Source organism: Ctenocephalides felis, unplaced genomic scaffold (genome assembly GCF_003426905.1).
Source record: "Ctenocephalides felis isolate EL2017-DRISC unplaced genomic scaffold, ASM342690v1 CF-g0.4_SCAFFOLD_01492, whole genome shotgun sequence".
Taxonomy (NCBI): domain Eukaryota; kingdom Metazoa; phylum Arthropoda; class Insecta; order Siphonaptera; family Pulicidae; genus Ctenocephalides; species Ctenocephalides felis.
The window spans coordinates 45,630,877-45,643,678 of NW_020537646.1; the positions used below are offsets into that span (position 1 = coordinate 45,630,877).

General features: G+C 29.1%; 2 protein-coding genes and 1 pseudogene across 2 annotated transcripts in view; all 3 read left to right on the top strand.

Annotated features, from left to right (window-relative positions):
• LOC113371288 (CD151 antigen-like) overlaps positions 1-3,669 on the top strand; it is a 5,398-nt gene extending 1,729 nt beyond the window's left edge. Inside the window, exons 2-3 of the mRNA XM_026611919.1 lie at positions 1,293-1,448; positions 3,435-3,669. Of these exons, the coding sequence (XP_026467704.1) occupies positions 1,293-1,448; positions 3,435-3,581 (303 nt within the window). The 3' untranslated portion in view covers positions 3,582-3,669. The remainder of the gene's footprint in view (positions 1-1,292; positions 1,449-3,434) is intronic.
• A 1,831-nt stretch (positions 3,670-5,500) lies between these two features.
• Positions 5,501-8,528, top strand: LOC113371652 (tyrosine--tRNA ligase, mitochondrial-like). The gene is made up of 9 exons (XM_026612297.1): positions 5,501-5,707; positions 5,785-5,932; positions 6,425-6,609; positions 6,753-6,832; positions 6,924-7,136; positions 7,227-7,363; positions 7,430-7,568; positions 7,970-8,158; positions 8,218-8,528. The coding sequence occupies exons 1-9, from the start codon at positions 5,571-5,573 to the stop codon at positions 8,376-8,378; spliced, it is 1,389 nt and encodes a 462-aa protein (XP_026468082.1). The 5' UTR covers positions 5,501-5,570; the 3' UTR covers positions 8,379-8,528.
• A 1,820-nt stretch (positions 8,529-10,348) lies between these two features.
• Positions 10,349-12,802, top strand: part of LOC113371651 — a 44,100-nt pseudogene continuing 41,646 nt past the window's right edge.

Genomic DNA, 12,802 nt, shown 5'->3' on the forward strand with positions numbered 1-12,802 from the left:
GAAGCAAGATTCTTGGGTTCCCTGTGAGTTGAAGCCAAGAGACGTCGAGCGTCGTTTTTTCGTCTGTGAACAATTGCTCTAGCGGCGAGAAAAGAAGTGTTTCTTCATCGCATCGTGACAGGTGATAAAAATAAATACATTACAGCAATCCAAAGAGGAAAAAATCTCGGTTCGGCCGAATATTCACTGCAAAGGTTATGCTCAGCATATAGTGGGACCAGGTCGGTGATATTTATTATGAGCTGTTGAAACCGAGCGAAACCATCACTGGAGAACTGTATCGAACTTAATTGATGCAATTTAGACGAGCACTGCACGAAAAACGGCCACAATACGAGCAGAGTGATTTTACTGCATGACAACGCTGGGCCTCACGTTTCCAAGCCTATTAAAACTTATTGGAAACGCTCAAATGAAAAATCCTACCCCACCCGCTATATTCTCCAGATATTACACTGTCCAATATTTACTTGTTCCGTTCGATGGCACATGGCCTGGCTGATCAGCAGTTCAACTCATATGAAAACGTCAGAAAATGACTTGATTCGTGGATAGCCTCAAAAGACGAACACTTCTGATGCCAAGGTTATTCGAGCTCTGCTAGAAAGATGGGCAAAAGATGTGTTTAGATATGAGCAATACTTTGTATGAATCAGATTTGAGAGTTTTTTATAATAAAGAGACATTTTTATCGAAAAACAGCGAGAACTTAATTGCGCACCTAATAAAATAATTTTTAGATTCAATAATTAAATTATTACACTCTTTTGCTCTAATATATTTATTGGGTTATACCGAGAAACATAAGCTTAATCAACGAGCTTGACTTTCTGACTGACTCGGAATATTAAAATTATTCTCAAAGTGCTTGAGTGATATATAGAGTCTTATGTAAAGTGGTATTTATAATCTAAATATCTCAAAGGAAAATTTATATTAATTTATAAAATTAAGAATTATCAAGTCTAATATTTTACTCTACAGACCTATGGATTTTTTTGTTTTGTTTCCCTAGCGAATATTTAAGTACAATAAACAGTAATTTATTGCCAAAATTACCAATTAATGAATTTATATTCATGCTGTTAGTCTATAGTATGTATTCATTTTGACTAAAAAATTAGAATATAATCTTGATATTTGCAATAAACACATTGAAATATAAATTATAGATCAGGAAAAAATTAGCCTTTATTCCGAAACGTAAAGGGTTAATAGACAATAAGTTCCCTCAATTTTCACTTTTATTGTTTTTATTATAAATGAAGTTTCTCTTGTAATCTAATCTTTAGTTGAAATGCTGTGGAGCTAATAGTTTCGAAGATTGGAGAAGAAGTGCATGGTTGATGCATACGCCATTAGAGAAGCGACTTGTACCAGATTCATGTTGTAAAACAGAAATACCAATGTGTGGGAAAAGTGACCATCCCAGCAATATTCCTTATACGGTAATCATTTACATAGGCTTGTTTTACTAATTTTAATTAATAATTATAAGTTATATTTAACTACGCATGGAAGATTTGTGTCATGCAAGATAAATATGAACATTATTAATTTATGCTGCCTTATTTGGTTTAAACATCAAATAAACGCAGACAAATCATTTTTAAATTCCCGAAGTTGTTTTCGTCAAAAAATCCGATTTGCTAATTTTATGTTTTCTCGACGTTTCAAGCCATTCTGAATCAAATGAGACCAAATTTGGAAAATGTATGTGTGTGTATGTGTGCCGATTTTTTAACTTTTGTAGACGTTTTCTCAAAAGCGGCTGAACCGATTTCAAAAATTTAAAAGTCATTCCATGTATCTCGATGAGGACTAGTGGTTATTAGTTTTGCGCAACGATTGATCGAGCCATAGGTTTGAAATCAGCAAAAAAGTGTAAAACTTTTCGACCACGTTTTAGCCCACGCTTCTAAATCGATTTTAAAATTCAAAAACCGTTCGAAAGATTCTGGTTTAAAATTGTGCTGATTAGTTTCGTCTTATAGATGATACTAATATATTACAACCCTACGACAAGTCGTTTCATTTTAAAAATTCATCAAAGTTTCAAAAGGTTAGTAGCTTTTTCGACGTTTATTAAAATTAGACGTTTTACTTGATATGATGATAGAGTACCTGGTCTTAATAAACTTACTAAACCATTATAGTCCTGCGAAAACTGGTTCAATTATAGAAAATGATTGAATTTTGAAAATTTGCTTTTAGAAAATACTCTGAGTTGTATTAGACACGTGTTCAATATTCAATAATGTGTAACAAATCTACTTGGAATACCTATAAATCACTCATAAATTAATTAATTTATTATTGATTAAGTCGATACACATATCGAAAATGTAACTTGCCTTAGGGCAAAATACCACTCACAACTAGTTTACAGTACTTACCGTTGCAAGTGCTGTTACTAAATCAAATTAAACTAATTGATATGCCTATAAGATATTGCTTACTTTCATTATATAATCTTCCAAACGCTCTTTTTATTGGTTGCATATATTTTTGTGCGATGAATATCATGCTAGAATATAGTTGAAGAAATGAATGATTTTTTTAAGTAACATGAATTAGTATTCAGTAATGTTTGATAAATCAGTATCTTAAATCATATCAAGGCAAAGTCACTTCAGTATTGCTTTTATGAGAAAAATCTAAAACACTTTTGTAAAAAGTGATTTATGATTTATATTTTGAGGAAAAAGATCTTGCAGTTTTATTAACCCTTCTTTGTACCATTTTTTGACAACTACTTTTAGCAAGGTACAATGAATTTGGTCATAGAGTGAGCATTTATGAATGTTTGTTGGACAGCAAATGATCTCACTTAAAAACCTGATGCTGACTAATGTCAGGCTCTATTACAACTAGAGTCATTTAGCAAAACAAGAATTTAGATTTATTCCAAATTTTTATGCTTTTTTTAAAAAAAAAAGAGGTCCGGGGGATATATTTCAAACAGTTCTTGATTTTGAAACGAGGGCGAAAATAATTTTTAGCACTTTTTACCTAATTTCGAGGAATCGGCTCAGCCTATCGTTGTAAACAAACATTTTCTGGCAAAAATATAAACATTTCTTTCGGGAAGTTAAATCCTTCTATGATACAGGAACAGCAGTCAGATCATTATTGTTCATAGAAGCAGAAACTTTATCAAAAACTATAGCCAACATAAGCTGTAAATGATTTAATAAATGTGTAGATTGAATTTGAATCGTTTGTAAGGTTTGTTTTGGAAAAGAGATAGATGAATGTTGATGATAAGTGAATATTTATAAAAAAAATTGAGGAAATTCTGCCCTGCTTTAGGGGGCCCCCAAAAAAATTTGATACGAGGCCCCGCCAATGCACGCTACGCCCCTGACTTCTGTATTTTTATTTTTTTGCTTCATTATTAGTATTTATATAATTCATATAATTTCTTCTTTCAGGGTTGTATACACAGTATGACTGATAGATTGGAGCATCAACTTTGGCTTTTAGGAGCAGTAGGCCTGGGAATGTGCGCTTTGCCCGTATTTGGAATGATATTCAACTGTTGCCTTTATATAAAATTGAAAGATTTTATTGACGATTGAAAAAAATTATTTGAAATTATTTTAACGTACAAATGAGGAGAAATTTGCTTATACCAAAGCTGAATATTGTAAAAAACATTTATTGTATTTTAGTAGACGTTACACATATGGCTTATTTATTAAATGTATTTATAAAAGATATAATAAATATATGATATAATATTACAGATATAATATATGATGTACCTTCTATTACAGAATTTTATGTTATATTTAGTGTTATCAATAACTACCTGTTTCTAAGGTCGTTATAGCTATAACTAGTATCTACTAACTAGCGATTACTAGCAATAACAAACAAAAAAAAATTGCATATCTTTACGTTTCAAAGGTTTCTTACGTTCAAACATTTTATACCTTAAAAAAATAGATATACGTGTGTGTTTGTGTGTGTGTGGGTGTATGTATAGATACATTTTTTCGGCGATGTTTTAGAAGCACCTATCAAACGATTTGAATTATTCAAAAAACATTCGAATCCCATTAATGAAGAGACGCGCTGATTAGTTTTTCGTAAAGACAGGTCTAGCCAAGAGTCCAAAAGATATTTCGGAGTTACGGGCCAAAATTTGCAGACATGTAGACAGTTAGGCAGCTAAACAATTGGAAAGGTACCTTTTACGTAAACAGATAATCAGGTGAAAGCGTAGAAAAGAAGTAGACAGAAAGACTGGTGGACCCATTGACCAATAACTGATATACAGGTAAGCTGTTGGTAGCGAGCAGACTGGTAGACATGTAAAAAGGTGGAAAAGTAGGCAGATAAACATGTGAGTACGTAGAATGGACCGGTAGAGAATAAATAGGTGGATAGGTTGGTAGACAGAATAAACAAATCTTTTTTCACTATAATCTTCTGTTTCTAAATTCTAAATGTAAAAATAATTGAAACTCTTTCAAAACTTAAATGACTGTAAGAAAAACCACAAGATTTTATCAATTATCTTGCTGTAACACTTCTGCAATATACAGGCCACCCTCGCATAACACGGAAGTTACGTTCCAAAAAACTAGCGTTATGCGAATCCGTCTTATACGGGATAAAGAACCAGTACAAAAAGATGGGTTACGTTCCAAGAATTCAAAAAAACATGCTACATATCATGATTTTATAATAAATATTGTTATATTTATTATTTTTTTAGGAAGTAATATACATTACATCAAGTATATGATTTTTTTTGCCACAATTAAATGATTAGTGCTATCCAACACGATCTTTTTTTGCGAGATATTATGATCATATGAGCACCTTTCTATACTACCTCCACTTCCGTGCATTATTTTTTCAAAAACAATTGTATTTGCGATTACTTGCTTTTAGCGAAAAGATATTTTTATATTTACTATAAGCAACGTTATCTTTATTAAAATTTTGTACCCATTTTTTACAGAGGATCTTTGTTTAAGACTAATTGATCAAATGTTCGGATAATCCTAGGATTTTTTTTCTATAGTACGTACGCGCTCGAATGATCAAATTAGTTATCTTTTGCATTAGTTCTCCACATTTGTTGAGCTATTATACTGCGATTTTACTAATTTTAGATTAAATAAAGTTTGATTTTCTAGATTTTACTATATTTTTTATGTTATTAGCGTTTTGCTTAAGTCTCAAACCGTGTTAGAGCGAACCCGTGCTTCAAAATGATCGTGTTATAAGGGGGATGGTATCAATTCTTAAACCGTGTTAGAACTAATCCGTGTTATAGAAGTACCGTGTTTTGCGAATGTTACCTGTATTACTTAGTAATCGGTATTCGACCAAATAAATTATGCTACATAATAAACCGAATACCGAATTACCGAATAATAGTCAAATTGAGTCGAATATTCGTTGAAAAATATTTCACAATCTGACCGCCATGAACGCCCTAAGCGTATCAGTGACAGTTTTAAAGCTTTCATATTAAGTAATATGTCAATTTAACCTCACATAACCTACAAATTACATGATTTTTTCGAAATTAAAGTCCATTTATTACTAACATGATTAAATCAACTATTTTGAAATTCTCTAGTCAAAAATCTTGTGTAAGCTACATTTTAAGGCATTATACTAATAGAAATGTATTAAAATTAAGTGAAAGAGGATTGTTTCAAGATATATTTCCTGAAGAAGCGGTGTAAGTTGTTTCTACCATTTAACAATAAATAAATAGAGGATGTTATGATTAACAATAAATGTTTACCCTTAATTTAGAACACAAGCTCGGGACACACTAAATACAGAACCTCAATGTATGTATGCCGGTTTTGATCCAACAGCCGACAGCCTGCATGTTGGAAATCTTTTAGTTATAATTGGTCTTCTTCAGTGGCAAAGAGCTGGACATGTGCCTATAGCTTTAGTAAGCAAAATTAATTTTAGTATATTTAATAATTCTCATATTATGTATCTCTCATATCCATCTTTTATCAAATGTATTATATTACAGTGAATTATAAATGTTCCGATGGCATATATGTGTGAATCAATATTTGGATCTATCTTTCTATTATCAGATTCTGTTTTGTTATTATTCATATATCCACAGTGTAAAAAGAAACCAATCAAATTAATTATTGATTTATCTAATGTATTTTGAACTTATATTTAATATAAGTTATATCAAGAGTGCAAAAAAGTTATATCATATAACTTTTCTGCACTCTTCTGTTTTTAAAAAAAATTCTATAGAGAAATTTGTATTTTATATATGTCAGAGGTAAATTATCTATAGTTTTTGTAATTGTATTTTAGTATTTTCAAAGTTGTCTTTCATTACAACTACATAGCTGTACAATTAAGTTGTTTATTTACTGTTACAAAACATATTAGTTCAACATATATTATGTTTTAGATTGGTGGAGCAACTGGACAAATTGGAGATCCAAGTGGTCGAACATCTAAACGTTCTGATATATCAGCAAATGATATAAGCATTAATGCAAATAATATTCAAGAAAATATCGAAAGAATATTTAGAAATCATGAAGAAATATTATGGAATAGAAGAGGCTATAAAGGAAAATTAGCACCTTTGAAGTATGTAATTAATTTTAGATGCTGTATCTATCATGTATTAGATACATTGCTGTCCCAATTTTAAGCCATTTCAAATATGATTCACACAGAGAATAGTATTCACATAATGCATTGTCATATTTAAATGAGAGATTGATTTTCAGAGTTGTCAATAATGAATCATGGTATAGAGGAATGGATGCTATTGAATTTGCTGGGACAGTTGGACGCCACTTCAGAATGGGTAAATTTTATTATATATATATATATATATATATATATACATATATATATATATATATATATATATCTGTATATATATTTCTTTTATCTAGGCACCATGTTGTCGAGGAGCTCAGTGCAAACTCGGTTAAAAGATGCGGGAATGAGTTTTACCGAATTTACATATCAAATATTTCAAGCATATGACTGGTTGCATTTGTATCAAAATTACAATTGTCGATTTCAGCTTGGTGGTAGTGATCAAATGGGTAACATAATGTCCGGACATGAATTAATTAGTAGAGTTACTAATAAACCAGTATATGGTGAATACAATATTCCATGATTTTACTTCAATTTATTCAAGATTATATGTTTTTATTAATATATTGTTCTTTCACCATATTCTATGTTAGGAATTACAATGCCATTGATTACATCAGAAGAAGGTGATAAATTTGGTAAATCTAGTGGAAATGCAGTGTGGTTAAATGAAGAAAAATCATCTCCATTTAGTTTATATCAGTTTTTTGTACGTGTGAAGGATAGTGAGGTATGATGTTATGTATCAATATACTATTAAAATCTTATTTGTATTATTTACAAATGTCATTTCTAGGTTGAACAGTTACTAAAACTTTTTACATTCGATAGTCTAGGTGAAATAGAACAACTGATGTCAAAGCACATTAAGAGTCCAGAGCACAGAATTGCACAGAAGAAATTAGCAGATGATGTTACACTACTTGTTCATGGAGGTATGTAACATTAATTATAAAGAATGTTTATTGTTTGGATGTTATTACAAGGTATCGAAGTTACTAGATCAGAAGAATACCCATTAATCATTTATTAGGTCAATGCTATTCATCTTACAATAAAAACCAAGATATTAGGGGTTCACATAAAATGATATGTTATGACAGATCTGATTGATAAATGTTAATTAAAGGTTGTTTAAAATTTTATGAATAAATTTTAATTTTTATATTTAATTCATTCAATTCAAGTTTAAGTTTACAGTTCATCGATATATTTAAATTATTATTGAACAATCAGTTCTAATCATAATAATAATGAAAAATCATTTAATAATAATGTTATTATTTAACTATATAATATTATTATAAGAATGAAGTTTCTATTCTATATTTTTTAGAAAAAGGTCTCTTAAAAGCTCAACAGACCTCTGCTGCTCTGTATCAGCGTGACGTTAAGTCTCTTGGTTCATTAAAAATAGAAGAATTAGAAGAATTATTTAAAGGGGCAAATGTCGTTGAAATATTACCATCCCCTGGAATGAATCTCATGGAATTAGCTCTGAGAGCTCATTGCTTTCCAACAGAAGGTTATTATTTTTTAAGCTATTGTTTTTTTCTTAATATTATTTTTAAATTTTATTTATAGCTGATGCTGTGAGAATAATTCAAGCTGGTGGATTTTATATTAACCACAATAGATGCACAAATATTGCTGAAGGTTTGAGTCCAGTTCATATTTTGCCAAACAATGTTACAATATTGAGAGTTGGGAAAAGAAATTACTGTATTGTCAAATGGCTGAAATGATCACAAATAAAAAAAAAATTATATAGCTAATAAACATTTTATATTACCACATTTCAAACGGCGGGTCATGTAATAATGTGTGCAAGAGGTTAATGAAAGATTGCAATGTTGTGCAACAGGGATCCTGAGATGTTATTTTCTGTCGTTATTTACTGCCTCAACTTATAATGATGTATTTATTAAAATTATAGTATTTCTGGGAGTATGTAAATACTGCATTGTTAATTAAAAACATATAAGAAATGAATGAATATTGTTTTATAAAATCTGTTCATCTGTAATAATTTGTTGTGTGAGATTGTTGTTTCTTTGTAAACAGCACGTTTATGGCTAAAATTTGGAAAAATAATTTATAAAACGAATACTACTTATTTATAAAATAAAATTATTTAATTTCCTTGTTGTTGTGCCCTTAGGGTAAGTTATAGTAATCGCCAAAAAATCGAAAATGAACATTTTTATATATCTTTATGATCTTTCAAAGGTTTCTGAATATTTTGGCATACCTTAAAAAATGGCCGTATGTGTATATGTGTGTATGCGGATACAAATTTTCGTCGACGATTTCGGGGACAACGATTAATCGATTTGAATAATTCAAAAATCATTCGATTCGTATTGATAAGGAGACGTGCTGATTAGTTTTTGGCGAAGGCAGGTCTAGCCGTTCCGAAGATACGGGGCAAAAAGTGCCAAAAACGGTAACTCAGTTTTTAAGAGAACGGAGCGTCCGATTTTAATAATTCAAAAAACATTTTACTTGTATTGACAAGATGAAGAACTGATTAAAGTTTTGGGGAGGCAGGTTCAGCAGTTATGGACTCTCAATAAAAATAAGTTAAAAAAATGTCATTTGGCGGTTAAAAATGTTTATTGGACATATGTACATCAATTTATCAGATATTTTATAGAGATTTTGCGCAAAAGGTGTAAAAACTATTATGCAGTTTTTGAGAGAACGGATCATCCGATTAGATTAATTCAAAAACATTTTGCTTGAGTAGACGGTGTGCAAATAATGCTTTTACAGAAAATTTAGTAGTTTTGAAAATTTTCAAAAAAAAAAAAATTCAAAATTTTCAAAAAAAATCGAAGTTTCAAAAATTCAAATTTTCGAATTTTTTCATTTAAAAAAAACAAAATTTTGAAAAATTAAAATAATTAGAGAAAATAAAAAATTAGAGAATATATCGAAATTTTCAAAAAAATCGGAATTCCAAATTTTAAAAATATGTTTTTTAAAATAAAATCCAAAAAATTTCAAACTTCTAAAAAAATTTCTAAACTATCAAAAAATATCAAAATGAACAAATTTCTTATAAACATACCAAAAGTTGTTTGTAGAATACGCTCATCGTCGCCTAATTTAAAAAGCACTTATAAGTTTACAGTATGTTTTTATAATAAATAATTTACTTGTAATTATTCAAAACAATTATTGATTATTTCCATTTCTCGAATATTTAATTCCGGTACGAGAAGTTCCAGCAATTTGCCTTAAGGCATGATCGTGCGCCTCACTAGTCTTTCCGAATATATATTATATGGACGAGCGTATTCTACAAACAACTGTTTGTATGTTCATAAGAAATTTGTTCATATTTGATTTTTTTCGAAATTTTGAATTTTTTTTAGATGTTTGAATTTTTTTGGATTTTTTTTAAAAAACGTATTTTTTAAATTTGGAAATTTTCGAAAATATCTGATTTTTTTGAAAATTTCAAAATATTCTCAAATTTTTAAATTTAAAAATACTTATTTATCTATGATATATTATGAGCTTATGAGCACATATCCAAACCAATCGCTAAATTACATTTTTAGTTAGACAGATAAGCGAGAGGTTGCGCAGTGCCATCGTAAACTCAACAAGTTCCAACTTGTCATACGACATTTATGATTTTTCATAATAAACAGACGCCAAAACGCAATATTAAGTAATAAAATATAGTAAATTAATCCTCAACCTAAATGAGGGACATGTTTATCAGTTTGGGAAATATCTTGTGCAAATTTGTGGGTGTAAAATGGGAAATGTGTCGTCATATGGTGCCTGCATAATTTACGCTGTTTTCCTAACCTCACTAGTTGTATTAAATGCGATAATAGTTAAAGCAGATTTAGAGAAATTGCCCCACTGTTCTGAAGAATCAGCTGACAGCAAAAGGTATTATTTGCTAGTTTCTAAAATATATGTTATGCACAAATTATATGTAAAATAGTTTGCGTGGGTGACTTACAATTAGTAAAAACTTTGCCACCAAATTTGGTGAAAAATTATATGGAACTATGAAAATACTGAAACACGGAATCTAGAAAGTTCAGGCTGTATAAAACTAATATATATATATATATATATATATATATATATATATATATATATATGGAAATGGGAAAAACTCTCACACTACTTCTTCCCTGAATCGAGTTGGAGTTTAACTCAGCTCACGGACCGGCAGAGCATTCATCATCATCATATATATAAAGTAGAAGTATTTTGCAGCCCAATCGTCGAATTAAAAGAAGATTAAAATAGAAAAGTCCTCCTGTAGCTGATTTAACATGACAAATTTTAGAAAACCTTATTTTGACTAATCTTCCAATTCAACCTTATTTTTGCTATAAATATGTTGATGACATCCTCTTTTGTTTAGATAAGGATTATATATCTCACACTTTTGTTCGTTTAATAAGCATATGCAGTTCACTTGTGAACTTGCGGTTAGTAACTCTACTAGTTTCCTAGACTTAAAACTTATTAGAAACAACTATGTCGTCTTCACTGACTGGTTCCAAAAACGAACTTGGTCAGGACGATATTTAAAATTATTTTTCCTATCACTCTCGATCTATCAAAGTTTCAGTTGTTATTTCTTTAATAGACAGGGCATTTTGTTAAGTAATGAGATTTTTTGGGAAAAAACCTAACTTTAATTTGTTCTGTTTTGAATAATAATTCTTATCCGTCATATTTAGTCAATAACATCATTAAAAATAGATTAGAGTTTTTACATAACAATTTAAACAGTTCTTTATATACTAACAATTCTTGTTCAAAATCAAATTCGTCTTCTTTAGATAAATATAAAGGTGTTATTTGTTTACCTTTCTTAAGCAATTTTTCTTATTTTATAAAAAAAGTTATTTGTCTCTGAAGATTTTCTTTTAGTTTTAGTTTTGACAACACGTTCAGTTGCCTTTTTTCTGCTCTTAAATCAAAAACTCTTGCTGATAGGGTTACTGATTCGGTTTCCAGGTTGCACTGCAATGATTGCAATAGTTGTTACATTGGGGAAAGTTCCCAATATATACACAAAAGGGTTAATCAACATATATATAATTCTAGAAACCCAAATCAATTCATAACTATGCTATAAGTAATGGATTAAAAAAAAATCTATTTTAATCTTCTTTTAATTTGACGACTGGGCTGCAAAATACTTCAAATATGTATTAACATCGACAAAACTACCCAATATATATATCCTAACTACCCAATAATTTTTAAATTGAAATTTTTCAAATGTTCCTTTATTGTTATGTTATTTTTTAGTAATTTTTTTCCGTCTATGGTTGAAAACTATATATTTGCTGTTAATGATTTTAATTAGTAAAGTCATTTGCACTACTAATAATTTGATACAGCAGGATTAAATGATATTTATTTTTAGCGAATTAAATGTTGTAGATTGTAAATTTTTTTTTTATTTATTTATTTATTTGATATAATTCATACATACTGTATCTCAGTCATACAATTGTTCTGGTATGAGAGATTACAGAACAATTGTCTGACTGAGATACAGTATGTATGAATTATATCAAATAAATAAATAAATAAAAAAAAAAAATTTGGGTTGCATTTGTCGAACATTGATTTGAAGGTAATTTTTATTAATTAATGTAAACTAAAAAAAATGTAACATAAAAAGTTGCATACCGGAAAACAGACATCAAATTGAGTAGTAAAACATTATCAGACTGCTTAATACTATGAGTACCTTGTTATAGTTTCGCAAATATTTTCTTTGTACTTATATAAAGCAGAAATTCTTCTTAATATATGAATATAAGATATATATGAAAAAATAACTCAATTATATAAATTATTTTTTTTATAACATTTGGCACTTGATATATAGTCTGCAGTTGAGCAAAGCAGCAAGTTTTGTAACATATAAATAAACAAATATTAATAGTTCTTTATCTTGAACAAACATCAGATTTATTTTCTTTTGTGATTTAATTATTCATACCATTAATAATTAAATTAACTTACTTTACAGACATTTGAAATGAAATATGTAGTTAAAAGTTATCAATATATACTTGATTGATAGTATTAATATAATATATATCAAGATTTAATTATAAATGCACTACATTCAATTTTTTTAACAAACTTTATTTTTGTACACTTTCAC

Coding starts and splice junctions, on each gene's coding strand:
- LOC113371652 (XM_026612297.1), top strand. CDS start 5,571: ATGATTAAATCAACTATTTTGAAATTCTCTAGTCAAAAATCTTGTGTA. Junction 5,933..6,424: donor GACATGTGCCTATAGCTTTA/GTAAGCAAAATT, acceptor ATTATGTTTTAG/ATTGGTGGAGCAACTGGACA. Junction 7,137..7,226: donor TACTAATAAACCAGTATATG/GTGAATACAATA, acceptor ATTCTATGTTAG/GAATTACAATGCCATTGATT.